Here is a 19,264-nt window from a genome sequence, read left to right as displayed (position 1 = left end):
CAAAAGGATACGTAAGTGTCACCCTTGGCCATCTGACAGTTCTTGCTGTAATGTTTGCCTTGTGTGTTATGCACACCTTCCAGCAAGGCATTTAGCACATTGTAAGGACTCTTTTAGCACCCTTAGCTCCTTATTTTGGAAAGTCCACCATGCCAGATGGACTTTTAACACCTACCTTATTTTTGAGGTACAATCAGGCAAGTGGCAGTGAAAAACCCAATGCAAAAGATCATTTGTCTGACAGAAAGCATCGGTAACTCAGTGGCATGTTGAGTGTTTTGAGAGAGAAGCCCGCACCTCAGTACAGTCACTGGAACCTGAATACAAGCATCACTAGAAGCGGAGCCCAGGCAAATTTAAATGAGGAAATGACAAGTGAGGATAATTGCCCATCTCAACAGATGACTGCAAGGAAGGAAAGATGGATTCCTCACCTCTCTATGCTTTTCTGGAAGACATACTTTAGCCAAACAGCAGTTGAGTTTAGGTGAAATACAAGTTATTATACTCGGTGTGTGGGAAGACACCACCTGAGTTTGCTATAAATGAAAGCTGTCAGAGAAGGAAAAGGAATTAAGGCATAAAGGCTGTTTTTCACTTCCAGAGAACTGAAATCCAGCAAATCAGAACGTGATTAGCAACAGCATTCAGTGATGCCCTGCCAGCTTACAATCCTGCTTCCTCTTTCAGAGCTGCATTGGGTTCCCAGTCACTGCAGGAATAAGAGTGGTTCTGTGCGTCTGGTACCTGCAGTTCCCAGAAGAGGCCAGTTTTCTTTCTTCTCCACTGAAATTATCTATTTGCTCTAGTCTCTTCGGCCAGTGCTGGTCTAGTTCCCCTTCATGTTGCTTCCCTTTGAATGTTCATGCGCTTTGGTGGTCTTGTGCAGAGAGCTTGTAAAGTGCTCTGGCATTGAAAGCACCACATAGAGAGCAATTGAAATTATTTCTTTAGGAAGCGGAAAAGAGCGTGGGGAAAGTAAGTCTTTTTGTAGATTGTACAAAAATACAGAAAAATGTACTTTTTTTTCTTTGGCAGTTAATAACAGGATACTCTCTTGCAACAGGATACTCTCTCCAAAGTAGCTTAAGGCTCTGGTTGATGCTGGTGCACATTTGGCTTTGGCAAGTTAAATTGGTGTCTTTACATTTAAAGGCAGATCTCCATTGCTTTCTAAATATATTTGGAATCTTCTCTTCTGTCAATGCCAGATGTTTCTTTCCTTTCTGGGGAGGCTGGTGCCATTATTGAAGGGCTTCGAGTCTTCTCCCCAGTCATTTTATGCCAGTCCCAAGGGAAAGAGAAGAGATAGGAAAGCTGCTTTTGTTCACCCTGAGTGCATCTCTGTTAGCATTTTAGTTTGGATCAGGCATATGTCTCTGTTGTCACATTTATTGTGCTTTGACTCACATTGCAGAGCAGTCTTGGAGTAAGTGACCTGGATTGCTCTCAGATGAACTTAAACTGAAAAATGTGCTGCAGGAGTGCAACAGGTGCACTTAAACTGTAAGTGGGCATTCAAGTGAGTGAGAAGAGACCACATAGGGTTAGTCTGAAGCAACCTTCCCCTCCAACCCCACAACACTTATATTGTGAACATGGGATCCAACACCGAGTTTCACTCTGTTCCTGCTTGTCCCCGCTCCTAGTGCATCCCGCTGCTTCCTAGTGCAGAACAGAGCTTTTGCCCCTTCTTCCAGTCCCAGGGCTAGGCAAAATGAGACTGTGAATATATCTTGCTGTGAGCAGTATAAACTTGTTGCTAGCAACTGTTTTATCTTCTAGGAGGTAGTGGATTTTGCTAGTGTTGCTGGTTTGTTGCACCTCTCATTCATTTTGAAGTCTGAAGCCTGTCTTGATATGTTCAGAAGGTTTGAAGGGAGTTAGGCACCTCTATATCCACTTGAAAGTCAATAAAGGTCCTTTGATCATCCCAGACATATGGATATTAAATCCCTTCCGAAGCACTCAATACTTTATCATCTTGAGTGAAATGCATTCCTGTACGAAGAGCCAGCATAAAATTTCTAAAGTCCAGGTAAACTGTAAATAGGTCCACTGGTATATGTGGGCTGCTATGGTGTGTTCTCAGTAGGACTGCAAATCAAGCTGATCCTGAAACTGAAGTCCACCCAGATTTATAGTCACTTTATTAAGCATCATGTCTTTTAGAAAGCACATTGGTAATATGCTCTGTTATTGAATTTCACAACAGAGTTCAACATACTTAACTTTAAAAATCCTCAAGTACATTACAATATGGTAATCAAAGAGATTGTTTTCCACCCACCATCTTTTTGCAAGCTGTGGTCTGAGGCCACCAGGAGGATGTCTGTGAAGGGTGCTTGGCTTTGAAAAGCGATCTTCCTCTTAATCCCCCCCAGCCTGTTTTGGGTGATGTACCAGATACAGGGTAAACCCTATCTCATCCCTGAGGCATTCTGGGGGACCTTTGCTCAGGGGTGTGGTGTGGCAGTCTAGCTTTATGACCCGGTCAGAGAGTTTAGTGAAAAGCTCCTCTAGAATGTTGTTGCTTTGGAAATTATATGTCACCTGAAGTTGGAGGAAAATAGGCTAAACTGCAACAAATGAGAATGAATAGGAAACAAACTGGATTCCCATCACCTGACAAAGAGAGGAGCTCATCTCACTGCACTGGCAGCCACCCATTCTGACAGTACTGCAAAAAGATACCATGGCTTTCTGCACTGTGCTCAGTGATGGGATCTAATACTCACCCAGAATAAAGTCTTTGGATTTTCAGGATGTTTCTTGAAAGAAGACATCTCCTCTAATACTCAGTCTTTCCCCGTAAATATGTATATGTGTGTCTGCTTGTAGGTATTAAAATACTAGATACTGGTAAAGGAAATAAAAGCAGGGTAAGAGGTATGAACAGTTATTAATGCCTGTAACCATTTATGTTGGCCATTTCCAAACTTACCTGCCAGAGCTAGAGAAAGATAATCCGATATGTGCTCAGCCAGGCTTGGGAGGCGTCCAGTGGACATAAACACACTGTCACTGTCTATGTAAAAATTAGGCAAATGAGACACATATCGGATGATAGTGCTGATCTTGAAGCATGTAGCAGTTTCCATCATACTAGCCACCTCTATCCGACAAGGAGGACTGTTGCTCTATTCCCTTTTGGAACTGTGGCAGGGTACAGGGAAGTTAGTGTCTTTCTCAGTTAGAGATTTGTGTGTGACTAGGCTTGTTCTTCGATGAATTTTACTCCTGTTTTTTGGCTGCTATTGCTCTGTTTCCCTTAGCCCAAGTTCACATCAGATGCAATAGTGATATATGTCATGGCTTAGGAAACAGCCAAGAGGACAGTATGACTGAGAAACGGGTTGACAGACCAAAGATGGAAAAAAAAGGGGGCAAGCAGCTGTGCAGAGGTGAGGTTAGCAATAGGAAGGACTGACAGGGTAGGTGAACTATGTTTTGTGGCTTGGCAACTGCAGTTTATTCTGTAAATTTTTCCCCATTCAGCAGTATAGCATGCTGTCACTGTGCTTTCTTATGACAGTTTCTCTTCTATGAGACTCAAGTGTCTCACTTTCTGAATAGGAAAATTCCCAACATAGATTAGCCTCTGAATAATAACATCTCTTAAGTTCGAGTCTGATGATTATGGGTCACCCTTCCTGTCTTGACGTTGATTTATATCAAACAGGACAAAACATCTGAGCACAGTGAGACTGAGCCCCTGGGTAGCACATAAACCATATCTTTAATTGCCCCCTAAACCAGTTCCCTGGGATGGGATCGAGAGGTCGCTTAACGCCTTGAGAGCTAGGATTTCCCAGCAGTGAAGTGCATTGGCATTTAGCAGTGCAGTCCTTGGGCTGCCGCACCAAGACAGTGGTAGCAGTACAGCTCTGGGGCAACTGATAGGTGTTTGGTCAATTGGCAGAGCAGAGATGAGCGTTACATTCTTTTAATTTCCTATGGGAGTCCCCAAGAGTTGTGGGCCAAATCCCACGCACAATTATGAAAATGTCATCCTGCACTTCTGTCATCGTAGTTCCTCTGGTCAGCAATAAATGATACCTAATCATCAAATGGAAAACAAATTTTAAAAGTTAAGAATGAAAAAAAGAGAAACCCAAAAGCCCAAGACATATTTAATACTGAGTGGAGATGGAACTATTCAGTCTTCCAAGGCAGGAACTAATGGGAAGGCACTGAAAATGTCAATATTGCGAGGTTGGTTTTCATTAGCCCTTACAAAATCCCTCATTCTTCTCAGTCTCATTATGAGTGGGTGAGTCTTCCTGTGACAGAGTCATCACTTTCACTCACAGCTAATGCCTGTGCTTTTGTTATTACTTATTGTTTACACTACAGATAGGCCAGAGTGGTGCTCCGTTGTCTTAATGACTATGAAAATTTGAGTCTTTGTTGAACAGAGGCACTTGAACTTCCCTGGAAATACCCACCCTCTTTCATCAAGGACTGGGTAAAGCTCACAGGGAGCAAGTGCCTTATCTGGGGCTCCAGAGCAGGATCTTTCAGCAGGCAGAAAATACGTACATGCAGTCAGATTTTTCCTGTACTGCCAAGCAGTGGTGGCGAGCAGGGAGTGTTCGGATGTGTGTTTCTCTGCAACAAAGTCTTGATACCCAGTGTGGGCTGCCAATGCCAGCACAGTTTGCACAGTTTGCCAAAAGAGAGGGTAAGATGGATCTCCTGGCCAAATCTCTTCTGGGGAATGAAACTCCATCTACCCCAGATTCTCTCCGCAGTTTCAGTTGAATATAATACTCTTCACTTCCTGACCTAAATCGCTGCATTGTGTTGCTGAACACTCTTAACTAGCTGCTGCCTTTCACCTCAGAGGCATGAGCCCTGTAGGGCTGAGCTAAGCAAAACCTCCTCTGTTGTTTGGATAAGCAATTAGTGGAGTTTTCCAAATGCTTTGGGATCCATCTGGATGAAAGGTGCTGCGTGAATGTTGAATGGGAGGTTGTGTTAGACAGGAAAGCAGATAGGTGGTTTGGCAGCTGGACAAGAATTTGGCTAGTAGCAGTGCTGACATTTCTTTTGTTTTTTTCTGGTTACAGAGAAGGGGCTTGTCTCAGGGGCCTTACTTCAACGTATATGGAGAAAAAGGAGGTATGGAGCACCGCGGGCCTAGCCCGTTCCCCGAAGGTCCGAGCGACTACGTCTTCAGTCATCTTCCACTACACTCCCAGCAACAGATCCGAGCACCCATCCCCATGATGCCTATCGGGGGTATCCAGATGGTCCATTCAGTACCGGTGGCCCTTTCAGGTTTACATTCTCCGTCCACGCTGGCCCTGCAGAGGGAAGGCTCTGAGGAGAAGCAAAGAGGAACTGCGGAAATCCTTACAAAAGAATCGTATAGTATTTCTAAGCACCACGAGAAACGTACCTCTCCGCACAGCTTGCACCCCACCGCTCCCTCCAGCGCACCCTCCTCTCCGTTGCTGTTGCTGACGCAGAGCACGTCAGAGGACAGTGTCGTAGCTACCGAGAGGGAGCAGGAGGAGAACATACAGACTTGTACAAAAGCCATAGCCTCTCTGCGAATCGCCACAGAAGAAGCCGTTCTGCACGGGGCGGAGCAGCTGCAGAGGCCTTCTGAGCCTCACCAGAAACCCTTAGAAAGTGCACATTTTAGCCTGAAACACTTTAGTGGATCTGAGCCAGGTCAGACCTGTGCCTCAGCCACCCATCCTGACTTGCACGGTGGTGAACAGGACAGTTTTGGTACATCACAGACTGCGTTAGCCCATCCCACCTTTTACAGCAAGAGCTTTGTGGACATCCGGCAGTTGGGCTTTCACAGCAGGAGCGACCCCCCATCAAGCACACAGGAAAGAAAAGATCCGTCATCTGAGAAGAGCAAGCCACATTGATCTGAGATGCATGGAGACTTTCACCCATACATTTACCCCACTTTTTTTTTTCTAGAGATAGAAGAAGTATTCAACTTTACAGCATGCCTGTTCTAAGTTACAGTAGTTTGCTATTATATATACTTTTGTTATATCAAAAGAATTAGATAAAATAACAAGTCATCATGAGCCTGACCAAAACTAAATTTGAAATTCTTATTGGGTCTGGTACTTTTAAATTGTACAGATGTTTGTGCCTTTTCTTTACTTTGCTTATATTCTTATAAGCATTTTTTTAGCAGTAATTTGTACATATTTTAGAATTTGTGTATCTGCTTTGTAATAAATGTAATTTCTTTCCTTTTTTGGACACTTGGATCTAAATGATGTAAAGCAAAACAGCATCAATATATGTGAGGTTGCACTAAAACATATTTTTATATGATTAAAACTGAACAGCTTTTATGTACAGCTCTGATTCTGTAATACTAATATTTATTTACTTTGTTTCATAAATTGTAAATTTTTTTCTTAATGTTGTGGATTGCTTTTCTATGTGAAGCATGGGAATTACTGTTGCGTAATTAGAACAAAATGTATATTGTAAAACAAGATATTTAAACTAGAGTATCTTATCTTATTCTGCACTTATGCATTAGTTAAAAAAAAAAAAGATAAAGGATGTATCAGTCAGTTCTTAACTCTTGTAATTTTTTTTTTTGTCTCTTGTTTGCCGGATTGACTATAACTTAAGTGCTGATTGTGATTTTAAACTGATAGTACCGTAAAGCATTAAAGTAAAACCATGTGCTATTGTGAGTTTTTTCAAAGCTTTATAAAACAGTTATAAATATATTAAAAGTATTTGGTCTTATGTGAACATGTTGATCTATATACTCCTTTAAAAAGCTATGGGAAAACATTCCACCCCGTGTAAATATGTGCAAGTGCATCACTGGTGCCGTCTGTGTAACTCACCGGGAGAGGCGAGGAGCCGGGGTACCGCTGGCTGCCGGGAGGCAGAGTCCGGCCGCGGCCGGACCCGCTCCCCTGCCTCCAGCTGCAGGGTGGCGAGGCCCCTACGGCCGCATGGGGCTGGGCGAGGAGCCGGCCCGCTGGCTGGACAAGCGGCCCCCCGCCGAGCCCCGGCAGTCCCCTGCTTGCGAGGGCTGACCGTGGGGCGTAGGTGTCACGCAGAGGTGCCCCGGCGGGCTCAGAGAGGGGTTTGCAGCGGGGCAAAGAGGCGTTTCCTCGCGCTTGAACACCAGGCTGGTCGCTCCCTGCTGCGGTACCCGGGTCAGCTTCAGAGGAGGCTCCTGTCCCGTCCCGTCCCGTCCTGTCCCGCAGACAGAGGAGCGTGGCCCCGCCGGCGAGGCGGAGAGCACCACCACCCCGGCCTCTTCAAGGAGCGGGGTTCACGGGCAAGAGAGTCGCAGTCTTCCAGAGCAGGGTCTCCATCGGGGTGAGGTTTGCTCCAGAGGAAAGTCAGGAGGAGCCCGGGCTTGTGTTTGAACGTGTGGTGGGTTACCGCTACCACCAGCAGCACGTGTGCGTGCACACGCGCATGCGCGCGCGCACACTCGCACGCACGCAGATGAAAGAAACCAACGACCTGGATTATATTTTGTGCTATTTAGTGGATTATAAATCTGTGAAACCGAGTTTGTATATTGACTTACAATACATTTAAGGAGTGTTCTTTAAAAAAGAAATAAATATACAGTTACATGGATGTGGTGTCTAGTTTTTATGTCTTCTTTGAATTTTCCAAGTTTATTGACGTTCCAGTATATTGTCAGGACTTTTTATTCCCAAGCGCTGCTTTCCCGCACAAGGAGTGCCCTTAAGAGTGTGAGCGGCAGTGAAAAGTGTGGATCATCTTTTGGCCTCCTCAGATACTACCAAACTAAACCAGCTTACTTCTCCAATAATAACCATGTGGGGGCAGAACCATAGCTGGTATGTTGTCGTAATTCTAGCATGATGGCATATGATGAGCGTAATACCATCATGGACGGTGACCGCTTCTAACCATTAAAGGTTAGTTTCTCATATCCATTGCAGTGTTCCTACCTTTATTCCAGATCATTACGGTAACCTTGCCAAGATAAGCGCGTGCCAGAGAACTGGCTCATCTCAGACTGGAGAAAGGAGAAGCAGTATATGTAGTTGGAGGCGAGCAGCTTGTTGGATCATGCTTCCATAAAAAAGAAGTAAATTATACATTTTAAATAAACAAGCCTTATCTGATAAAAGCCTCTCTCCTCTCCTCCTTGGCTGCATGGCTGTATTGAGAACAAAATGCTCAGCACAATGATCAGCTAATCAGGTAATCACAGATATTTTATTAAAAAGGAATGGTAAATGCTCTATTAACATTGCCTTTATAAGCAAACCCCTTGCTGTGGGAGTTACCTTTGGCTTGTTTGATTCTTTTAATTAATTTGCAGCTGCAATTTACCATGCACCTTTTCAGCCTTGGGGCTTTTTTTTTTTTTATAATTATTGAGCGAGTATCACTGGAATTACATGTGATATTTTGGGGTTACAATGGAGCAACCCTAAAGAGGTTTCAGGTACTTAGACTCTTAATTGTATTTTCTTAATGAGTTAATATTTATACAGTGCTTTGAAAAAAACATATCCTCATACAAGGCCTAGGCATGAAGGATGACTACTTTTCATCCTTAGGAAGGGACGTGGAGGAGGAAGGGAAATACGTCCCGAGAGAATTTTCCCGGGCACGAGCAATTTTCAGAACCAACCTGGCGGGTACAGCAACCAGGACCAGGGGCAGATAATTTCCTGAGCGCTCTGCCTGCTGTCCCTGGTGCAGCCCGCTCCGAGCCGTCGGCGGTAAGGACAGCGTGGGGCTGCCTTAGTGCCCTGAGCTAACACACCACCCCTTGAGCCTACGGGCTTGGGCTCAGTGCTGCAGGAACGCGCCTGCACGGCTCCTGGCTGGGGCTGTTGGGCTCCCGGCAAGACTGTTGGAGCCTGTGCGTGCTGACAACCCCTCCGAGGGCGATGGGGAGGGGGTTCCTCCAAAATACTTGGTGCGGTGGGTGCGCGTAGGTCTGATGGGACCGAGAAGAGTAACTCCAAGCAGAGTAACTCAGGTCTCTGATGTAAAAGTTCTGTGTTTTTAAAAGGGATGAAAAGAAGAGATTTAACACAGCACTCCAGAAAACTGCAGAACCGAAAGAGGATTTTTATATGCAGTGTGCCATAGAATTTCTAAGTCAGGAATATAATTACCTATTATATTGTTCAAGGAGGTTATAATTTTCTATGAAGATCCATATGTCTTTTCTGTAATGCACAAGGGAGATACAGATGCTCTGGCAAGCTCTCTTTATTCCCTTCTTGGAGAATACTGTCACCAGAGTCACTTCAGGATCCATTTGCGTCAGCAAAACAGAGAGTGTATTGGTCTCGTATAACTGCCTGCACAATCCTCTTACGAAGCTTTAGATTCTGACTCAGGGTAGTAACTCCGTCGCATGTTAAATACCTTTGTGTGGACTTCTCTGCTGCAGGACACATTGCCAGCAGTGGATAAGAATTAGCACCAATAAAGGACATCGTTAGCTGTAACAGACCCAGAGGAACTCAAATGACTCAAGTACAAAAATTTCAATCCAAAAATGCTGCAGTCAGCTCCCATTTAACCCCAGCGGCACCTAGACTTACAAGGTGCCTCCTTGTTTGAGGCTGTTTCCTGCTTTTGGGCATGAGCTGAACTTCTCTCTCGGAATTGCTTCATGTCTCTTCCCCTCCCAAACTGACCTGGGCACCAGAAACTACATATTTCTTGGCCTAGATCCTCCAAGGGACCTGCCCTACCGAGTGGGTCTTTGAAAATACCTGATGAAATCTGCCTCCCTGTTGAATTATTTTTCCGGCAAGTGCTGTCACCCCCTCTTACAGATTAGGCTAATGACTTTGTCCCCTTCCCCGGGTATCTAAAAAAAACCCACCCCAAAATGTGTGTTGAAACTGGCTAGATCAACATCTCCAGTCTCCTAGGAGAGTGCCCTAGGTACCCCATGAGGAGTAGAAGAGTCTTTTCTTTCCTGCTGAAGCAAAAAATTCAAGATTCATTGGCTCTTCAAGATTGTAGCCTATTGTCCCCTAGAAGAGAAGATGTTTGGATGTGCCCTGCTCAGTAGGGAGAGAGCCATCTGGAAGGCCAGTGAGTAGAGTGGTGTGACAGAGACTTCGAAGGACAAGGGCTGAGCTCAAGCAGCTCCCTGCCTGCAGCCTTCTAGACAGCTTGGAGAGCAGAGTTTTCAGACATGCTTCCTACTTAGCATCCAGCTCCTTTCTGAGGTGGCCGACTCTCCCATGTCCAACGGAAGGGGGGCAGGTGACAGACTTACAGTTCTGGATCGTAGAGTGAGGACCAAGCCCCAAAATTTAGGTGCTGCCGTGCCTGAATCCTTTATTGGGTTTTGCCCTAAATAGCTCAGGAAGAACAAACCTTATTGATTTATTCCATTGCACAGTGGAACAAGTCAATGGGAGTTATCCTTTTAAGTCATTTAGCCACCCCTGAAAATCCCAATCAATACTATCTAAATAATGCCCTGAAAGTAAATCCAGGATATTCAATGCAAAACCTGCACAGCACATCATATATCCTAGTCTAGCCACTATTTTGAGGGTTTTTTTCAGTTAAATTGCCTGCATGAAAAAATCAGCAGTCTGTGTGCTAATTGAGTTTATTACTGTGATGATGTCCCTGTGCCCTTTTCTCATACACAGATTACATACACTAAACACAGACCCTGAACATATGCTTACTGTAGGCTCAATTTAAGATGAAAGTGCTGGATAGTTTGACTTGTTTTGCAGTTATTCTTGGGGGCTTTTTATATGCTACATCTGTCACGTGTGTTTGCGCTATCTTTAATACGCCTGCTTTTAACTGTATTCGGTACCACTGATAGCAGCAGGAATGTGGGAAAGAGCTTTCACTGTGGAACACTTGGCTTTTGCCCCTATGTAATGCCTACATGAGCTATAATAAGCTGATTTGTTGTGTGTACATAAGTCTTTTCCAAATGATTGCACTTGGTGAGGAAAACTCTTAAAGAATTCCTTTAATTTGTGAGTATAGAGGTGCTCTGTACATATGGTTCATATGTGTAGGGCTTTATTAGTCATGTGATTGAATTTAAGCAAAGGAAAAATGTCTCTGTCTTTTTATACAAGAGAATCTGGAGCTGGACCACTGTGGAGGCAGAGCTGGATTAAACTTGACCTTGGTAGCAGACCCCTGCAAGGACCATGAACCAGTGGAATCACCATAAATGATGAACTGGCATTCCGGGACTGCTGGCTCTCCATGCTGGCGAGTGGCTGCACATGGTGCCTTGGTGTCATCTTCCCTGCAGCTTTAAGAAACCGGGATGGCCTCCTGTGGTACTGTGCATTGCTTTATGTTGTAAAATCGTTTCCTACAGGCAAGCTCCTCACCCGACACGTATCAAGCTAGCTCCTTGGTGCCAGTGCACCTCTGCTGTAGAGCAGCCGAGGCACTCTGGGAACCTAACACCTCTGAGGTCTGTTCAAGCATACAAATAGCCTCCAAGATCTCAGCTGCTTGCAGGCTGGCCTGCAGGTTGGTGGGAGCAGTGGTAGAAGAAAACAACAGTGTTTTGAAAACCAGTAGAAATTTCTGCTCTAGTGAGTTTCCCTGCTTTTCTGCATTGTACGAATATTCATTCTGAAGCTGACATGATGAGGGGAGCTTGATCAGCAGCAGGCTTAATCAAAAACAAAACCAATATTACTACATAAACTGCCTTTCCACATTCTTTCCTGATGAGTGACATGTCTCTTAGCTGACAGGAGTATTGCTAAGCAAAGCAGCCAGGATGAATAGGCATGGCAGTGCACAGCCCCATGAACGCCCAGCAAGGTGGAGAAAGCCAGTGGAGGCAGATCCAGCTCTGTACTGGAGAACAACATTTCCTTTCCCTCTCCCCTGCCAGAATATAAGAAGAAGCTGACACCATGCCATAGAAACTAATGGAGTTTCCACATTCATTTTAACAGCAGGAGGTGCAGTCTCTAAAGGCTTGTTTCCATGAGGTGATGAGAAATCTCGCTGCTAAAGTTGCAGGGATGTCAGAGTGCTTGGCATTTTGCCGTTTCAACTTCTTTCGTTCCCATCTGCTCCTAGAGAGGCGAAGGTCTTTGCCTGGTTCAACCATGTTCTGCCGGGGCAGGGGGGCTGTGGGGGGCAGCTCCAGGCTGTGGAAGGAGTTGGTCCCTGAATATCCTCGGTGCTTGTGTAAGTGCCCTGAATCCTCTGGGAGTATTAGCATTAGCCCTCTGAACAGTGGCATTGTGTAGTCTGCAAGGCAAATGAAGGCTTGGGGGAGGACCTGTGTGCTTGTTCTTCCTAAATAGATAGATACTTATAATCTCCAAAGGGTTACTTTGAAAGAGTGACTGTTTGAAAAGCCAGGTTTTCTGAAGAGCTGGACTCTGACTGAGGCACTTAGATGAAGTGGTCAGAGTTTTTGAAAGTGCTGAGCACTTGTTCTCGGCAGAAACTGCTGGGTTCTGGGCATATGTGAAAATCTGGCCCTTAAAAACTTAATGACTAACTTAATGACGTCTGGCACTTCACTTCCATTTGTTACTTCTCACAATCTTTCTTCCCTCCACAACATCCATATTTAGCCAGAAAGAAAGAAGGAAAAAAACAAATGAATGAAACAACGAGCAAACGTTCATGGCTGCAATAGCCTGTTCCTTTTTACTGCCAGGAAAAATGAAAATGATAAAGTGGAGGCTTCGACCGGTTTTGTGACAAAGTTTTTCCTCTCTGTTTCATATTTCTTGATGACATTTTAACTCATGGGACTGGCACAGAGAGACATCTTGGACTCATCTTAAATCTTTCAGAAGTTTTCTCTGGATACTCAGTAGAGAGGGGGGCTTTTAACTTCGAAAGAAAAAAAATGAAAAAAGGCAAAGGCATGGTGTGCTGCAGGGAGCAGTCTTTCTCTGGCAGAAGATGAGCTAAATAGTCTAATAGTTTTTTCCATCTGTATTTCCTCTGGCCCTACTGCGAGCAGAAGGGATTCAGATCTAGCTGATCTCTCAGGGTGGGGGGTGAAGGGGGCTGGGTGATATTATAAGCTGAGCCCTGCTGCCTGCTTCATCAATTAACACAGGCAGCGGGAAGAAGCCAAGGGGGATAACGCCCCTGTGGTATTGCCTCTGCTCCGCGGGATCCCGTGAAACGGTTTTGCTGGCTCTCTGCGGAGCTGGATCCCTGCCAGGCTGCAAGAGCAAAGGATCAGCCACTGTCTAGAGCATTGCCCTGCGCTAACCCGCTGGATTTCCATGCAGAAATCCAAGTGAGAGTTAATGCTGCTTTAAGCAGGCTAAACTTTGGCTGGGCTTGCTCTTTAGCTGCTACTGCGCAGCTGTGCGATGCCTTGGCCGCTGCCAGGAAAGCCACTCGTGGGGCAGCGCTGCCTGCGGGGGCTCAGCCCGGCGGGGTGGGGGGCTGGCGGGGGGCTCCAGGGCTGCCCTTCCCGCGGGATGCACCGCTCGAGGCTGCCCTGGCCGGTCAGTGGCCCGCGACCTCCCAAAAAGTACTTGGAAATTCTGTGTCCTGCAGCTTGCAGAGTTTCCTGGCTCCTGCAGTCTGATTTTCCAGGAAAGGTGACAAGCTAAACCCTCCAAAGGTTCGGTTTGCTGTTTTTCTTAAAAAGAAGGTATTCAAAATAATGCCAGTGGTGTCAAACATTACCCCTCCCTGGGGCCATGAGACAGGAGCCAAAAATGTGTTGTCACAATGTGAATTACCTGAGAATTTCGTTAAATTAAAAAGGACAGTGAAGAAGGAAGTTTCTGACTGTTTTAAATAGGTAGGCTAGAGTCTCCCCCCCCCCCCCCCCCCCCCCCAGCTTTGGCCTGTTAGTTTCAGAAACATCAGCAGTAACGATGATTTAGTCATCTGTATTCTGCGGGCTTTAATGGGATGCCAGCTCCTGATTTTATACAGAAGTTTCTTGATAGACTGCCTATTTCAGCAGAAATTACTGTTGTCAGCTCGGTGTTCGGGGTGTTAAAATCATCAATGTCACAATGTTCTAAATAGGTGATGCAAAATGTGACATCCAAAGAGAAGAGCTCAGAGGGTGTAACATTTTCCAAAAATTTACCATCATTCAAATGCTACAGGATCTGCAGTGAAATGAAGGCTGGGGGGGGGAGAGGAAACCTTTCTGTATTATAACGAATAAAATGCTACAATGGAGTTTGAAGGTGCAAATCAGGCTATAACAAAACATGAGTGTGCATGCTTTCAACACCAAAATGACTTACTGGCTGCTAATTAAATCTCACTGCAAATGGGATTTCATTTTTATTTTTTGATGGAAAAAGTGGTTTTATTACATTTACTTGGCTGACAGCCAGGAATACAGCTCAATACGAATCAAGAAAAGTTAAAGGCCTTCTGCAGCAACATATGGCTTGTTTGGGAAGTATGAGTCATAAATGGAACCAGATGCAAAAAAAAAAAAAAAAAAAAAGGTTGTAAGAAGGTAGCAACTGTCCTCAGGCAGATGCTGATATTGTTATTTCTGATGTTTCCACCTCGTTGTGAAAAATTTACACGTGCATATTAGTGAACACTTTTTTCCAGCACAGACTGTCTTGTTTCAAAGCCCTTCAACGGCATAGATCTGCTTAGTCTGCTCATATAGCTAGTTCATACCTTACACAAGCTATTTTCTTCTCGTGACGTATTAAAACATGATTGCCAGTGCTGTTTGTTTCTCTCCTGGTTTCAGGGTGTTTCTTAACATATACAGGGTTGGCCTTTAGTTTGTTCTCCAAGTCCTGTGTAAATACAGGCTACGTGAAGTATGTCCTTGCCGAGGAAGAAACCCTATGGATGCTTCGTAACCGCACCCTGCGCATATCTGCGAGGAGGGTGTGTATGCATGTGCCTGTACACACACGCGCCAACCCAAGTGCCAAGAAAATGACAGCTGACATGGGGAGGGAGCCATCAGGGGCCATCTTCTGCCAAGAGCTTCGGCTGCCTGTAGCGAGGCAATGGGTAAACAGGGGAGGGCCGGACCGGTGAACTGCAGGAGGTGGGGGCAGACTGGGGACATTTCGGCACCATTAGTAGGGATCCCAGCTGCTGGCACTGCTGCGTGTCAAGTGGTCTCTGCAGCCAGAAAAAGAGCTACCTGCCTGTGCACCCACAGCATAGGTGTGCTTTTCGCACAGATGCCCATAGGTTTCTAAGAATTTTGACTCTTGAGCCCTAGACTCTTTTTGCCAGAGTCTTGCGTCCATATTTGACCCTGTTCCTGTCGTTCTCCGAACTGCTCCAGCCCTTCACTCCCTGTTTACATAGGATGTCAAGAACTTTGGCAGAATTTAAGTCAGCAAGATCCCCTTCCTTCTCACATAAAATCACCTCTTACTACAGGTAAGACAGATCCTCCGGGGCTCCCTGCTGGGCAAAGCCTAGCTAGCCCTAGTCTGAAAGGAAATAATGTCTTACACACTCAAATCCTGTAGAGAAAAATGATCACGTACCCTTGAATCCTGACACAATCCACTCAGTGCAAGTAGTGCAGGCGCAAACACCAGTTGGTAGGGTAGGCTATAAATCAATCTCCTTCACCCAGTGGTGGAGCACTGATGAGCAAAGAGTAACACCCCACTGGAACATCGTGCCCTGCTGCACGTGTCCTCCCAGCCCTGGCAATCCCTGCATCCCACTCCAAGGCTCCTCCAGCGTGGGTTTGTTTGCACAGTCCAGGGCTGTCATGTGGCTCAGCCCTGCCATATCTCCTCGGGGGTGGACTCCTGCTCACTGGTGGGCAAGGTCCTTGGAGAACTTGTGAGGCATCTGCTTTGTGCTGTGCCCTCTTCCAGCAGGATGTACAAGAGCTGCCCAGAGCCTTGTTCATGTCCCCCACCTGGAAAACTCAGTGCTTAAACCACAGCTTGAACCACTGCCCTTTTCTTGGCGGCTTTTCTCATACTTAGAAAAAAGCTATTGTATCAATTAAGTGGTTATCTGATCCCACGGCATCTCACCTTGTTTGGTCTGCAAAGCTGAGTGAGTCACCTGCTTCTCTCAGTGGAAATGCATTGGGAGGCAGTGTACACTGCTATACCCTGCCCAGGGGTCCAGCCACAGTCATATTCGCTCCTGCCTCTCGCACTACAGTTTAAGCTGCAGCCCAGCTACCAGCTACTCTGACGTATGAGCAGGCTGGCTGAGCTGGAGGGGGAACCATCTCAATTCATAACTCAGGTGTATGCTTACTCCCTCGTTACCTTAGTGAAAAGTCAAACTACAGGCAAGCATTACCTCCCAGGGTTTGCAGTACAGCATGCATGCAATCCTTTGCACTTCAGGAATTCAGATTGCCTATCTGAATTGGAAATGTTATTTTCTTCTTTTGCACCTGGTTTCTGATGGCATCTGGGATCCTAATGATCCTAATGATAGAGGAGAGTTGTCTGTCCGTAATTTTGAAAGTGATACCAGGGACTGAAGCTAAGGAGAGAGTTGCTATTAAGGTTGTTGTTTGGTATCCACAAAAATCCTCTGGGAAGGTAGAGGGAAGCTCAGGAGACTGCATGACCTCTGGGATGAACAAGAATCTCTCACCTTGGTGGGGAGCCCAGAGCTCAGCTGGATGATGAGACAGGTTGTGTAAACTGAATGGATAAAAATTTATACCTGCGCTAAAACCAGCCCTATAACACACAATACTACTTAAAAGCAGCTAGATTTTGCAATTCTTGCTCATGCTGATGACATCAATGGGATTACTTAAGTGAGCGGGTGTTTATTAACATGAATAAGGGCTGTGCTATGTAGCATTAAATGCACCCCAGTTGGGCTGGGGGTTGGGGAGTTCATGTTCGTGACTAATGCTTGGTGCTTGCTAAGAAGAGCTGGGAGTGCCAGCAAAGGAGCTTCCAGCTCCTGGGGGGAAAGGCTTTACTTTCAGTGCATTAATTGTACTTGCCTTGCTCATTGTGAAGGAAAAACTGAGCTCTCCAGCATACCTTCCAAAGGCTTCCTACCTCAGGAAGAGCTGCGGGAGGTTTTGTGTGCAAATGCTCAGTAAGAAGAAAAGACCAAGAGGATGGAAAAACTGTGTCTCTATACCAAACTCCCACAGAGAGAAATTTCAGGGGGGTTGGTCCTACAAAGCTGGAGGTATGTGCTTAACTTTACACACCCGGAGAGGCCCCATTGACTAAATATATTTGAAATAATTGTATGGTCTGTGCCTTAACTTGTAAGCTCTTTTAGTCACAGATTTTGTCTGCCTCTTTGGCCAAGATTTTGTTTCAGACAGTGCATCCTTCCAAGCACAACACTTGTGGCAGTGTAATGGGTAACCCTATTTCTACAGCACAGGAAACCCAGCCGTTGTTTCCATGCTCCCGGGTTAGATAACCCTCTACCGTATGCTGGAGGCCAAATTTCCTCGCGGAGCGTGCTTCCTGGCCCCTGGGGGAGATGTGAGCCCCTACCTAGTAGACGGGGAGGGCTTGGGAGCGCTCCGCTCCTGTGCAGCCCTCCAGAGCACCTTGTCTCTGCTGGTGTGGATCCTATAACAGAACTGTCACAAAGTAATTCAACAGAGGATTTGGCTTTTAATTTGTAATGATTTTGACGAGCAGCTAGATGAAAAAAGCCGCCTGGAGTTTTGCTTTGACTTTCTGAGGTTTCCAGGTGGGTAAAAAATGTATTAACAGCAACCAAAACCAGATCTGTACTTTTGTGGACCAAATATACCTATCCTTAGACTATACATGGCTTTGACAAACCACACACAGTTGTATTTTAAAATTCATTTGTTTCCATGTCACCAAATATAACGTTGTGATGACGGTTGCTATCATGCCCTCAAATGCTGCAAACTCACAGTGTCACAGCAAGCTTAAGTTTTGTAAACATTTTCCTGTTGTCTCAGTGGTACAATTTTTCATGGTTGTCCTTCATCACCAGCCTGGTGACAGTTTACTGACAGCTGACAGTAAGGTACAAGAAAGAACTGCAGGCTCTGGAGTGTTCCCATCAGAACAGAAATCTGGAGGCCATTCAGGGAGGCCTGAAAGGACTGAGCCCCAGGCTACAAACGGCCAGGCCAGAGGAAGGCTCCGAAAAAAAGGGCCCAGCTCGCAGTTTCCCAAGAGTCAGGGATGGGACACTGGTCTTTTTAAAGTGCAAGCTGATAACCAAAAGAGGGGGAGATGATAACAATATACAAAACAGCAAAAAACCTCTAGAAATTCTGGAAGGATCTCTTCTTATACCAGGTTATATTTCCTATTAAATGATCTATTTATGATGTTCCTATTCAGGTATCAATTGCTCACAGGAACAATGAAATTGCAGCAGGTCTGTGTGTGAGACCAAGTTCAGATATCCAAACTTGTGAAGTGATATTCTAACGAAGAGCTGTACGTGAGGAGCTGGCTGCTGCTGAGAATGGGGCCAGGTAAAATATTTGAAACTGGCTTCTAACTTGAGTCAATAGATTTTTGGAAGCTTTGGGTTTACTGAATGTTCCTGATAGACTGAGAAGTCAACTGCTCAAAAGCAAGTAAAAATCCAAGCCTCTGTTTAGAATATTTCATTTAAGACTCTAACTCATGAGAGGAAGAATTCAAATTTCAAGTATAAAATGAGATCTGTGGAGCAGGAGTAAGCTAGAAAATTCTGCCTTTATTTTTCTGTATTCTGCGTGAGAAGGTGCATTAATTTAGAACAATATCCTAAAGTACCAGCGTCATGGGTAACAGATATAAGTCATTGCTCCCTTATTAAGTGCTTCTTGATATCATGGGAAGATAGGTTGCTTCCATGGTACTGAACACTTATTTTGCTGGATTCTTCTCTGCATTGTACTTGTGGCACATTAATATCCAGTGCACTCTAGTGAGCCAAGGGAGGTATATTAGACAGGACATACAAGAGAGTAAGTACTGTAATATTTTGCTATGCTGGAGGCAGGTGGCGTCTACAGCAGATGTGATGATTTGGGGAATCCGTCTAAGAACAGTTTATGGGTTATGGATCCTGTACATCTGTGTGATATGGAAAAACTCCATTTTATCAGAAGGTTGATCTTTGTGTTGCTACTACCTTTCACCCTCTGACTCGGACTAACGTTCCTAGGAGGACCTGGCACAGGGCTCACAATGATAATTAGCACTCATTCTGAGCAATAAGCTCTCTCCTGTCAAGTCAAACTGGTTCATCGCTGCATAACTTAATTTGGCAATGCTGTCACCTGGCAAGGTACTGTCGTCATCAGATGGGGTGAATCAGAAACTGATCTGACGGAGGATGGAGAATGTACCCTCTT

The 19,264-nt window shown here is 45.3% G+C and overlaps 1 protein-coding gene across 9 annotated transcripts in view; it reads left to right on the top strand.

Annotated features, from left to right (window-relative positions):
• The window catches only part of HIVEP2 (HIVEP zinc finger 2), a 142,346-nt gene extending 135,596 nt beyond the window's left edge, over positions 1 to 6,750 (top strand). For all 9 annotated transcript variants that reach the window (XM_049800927.1, XM_049800930.1, XM_049800925.1 and 6 more), the window contains one exon: positions 5,073 to 6,750. In XM_049800927.1, coding sequence (XP_049656884.1) covers positions 5,073 to 5,891 — 819 coding nt within the window. In that variant the 3' untranslated portion in view covers positions 5,892 to 6,750. The remainder of the gene's footprint in view (positions 1 to 5,072) is intronic.
• Positions 6,751 to 19,264: the final 12,514 nt, after the last annotated feature.

This window comes from Accipiter gentilis, chromosome 5, assembly GCF_929443795.1.
Source record: "Accipiter gentilis chromosome 5, bAccGen1.1, whole genome shotgun sequence".
NCBI lineage: Eukaryota > Metazoa > Chordata > Aves > Accipitriformes > Accipitridae > Astur > Astur gentilis.
The sequence above is the reverse complement of the archived record's forward strand: the minus strand, read 5'-3'. Positions and strand labels throughout refer to the sequence as shown.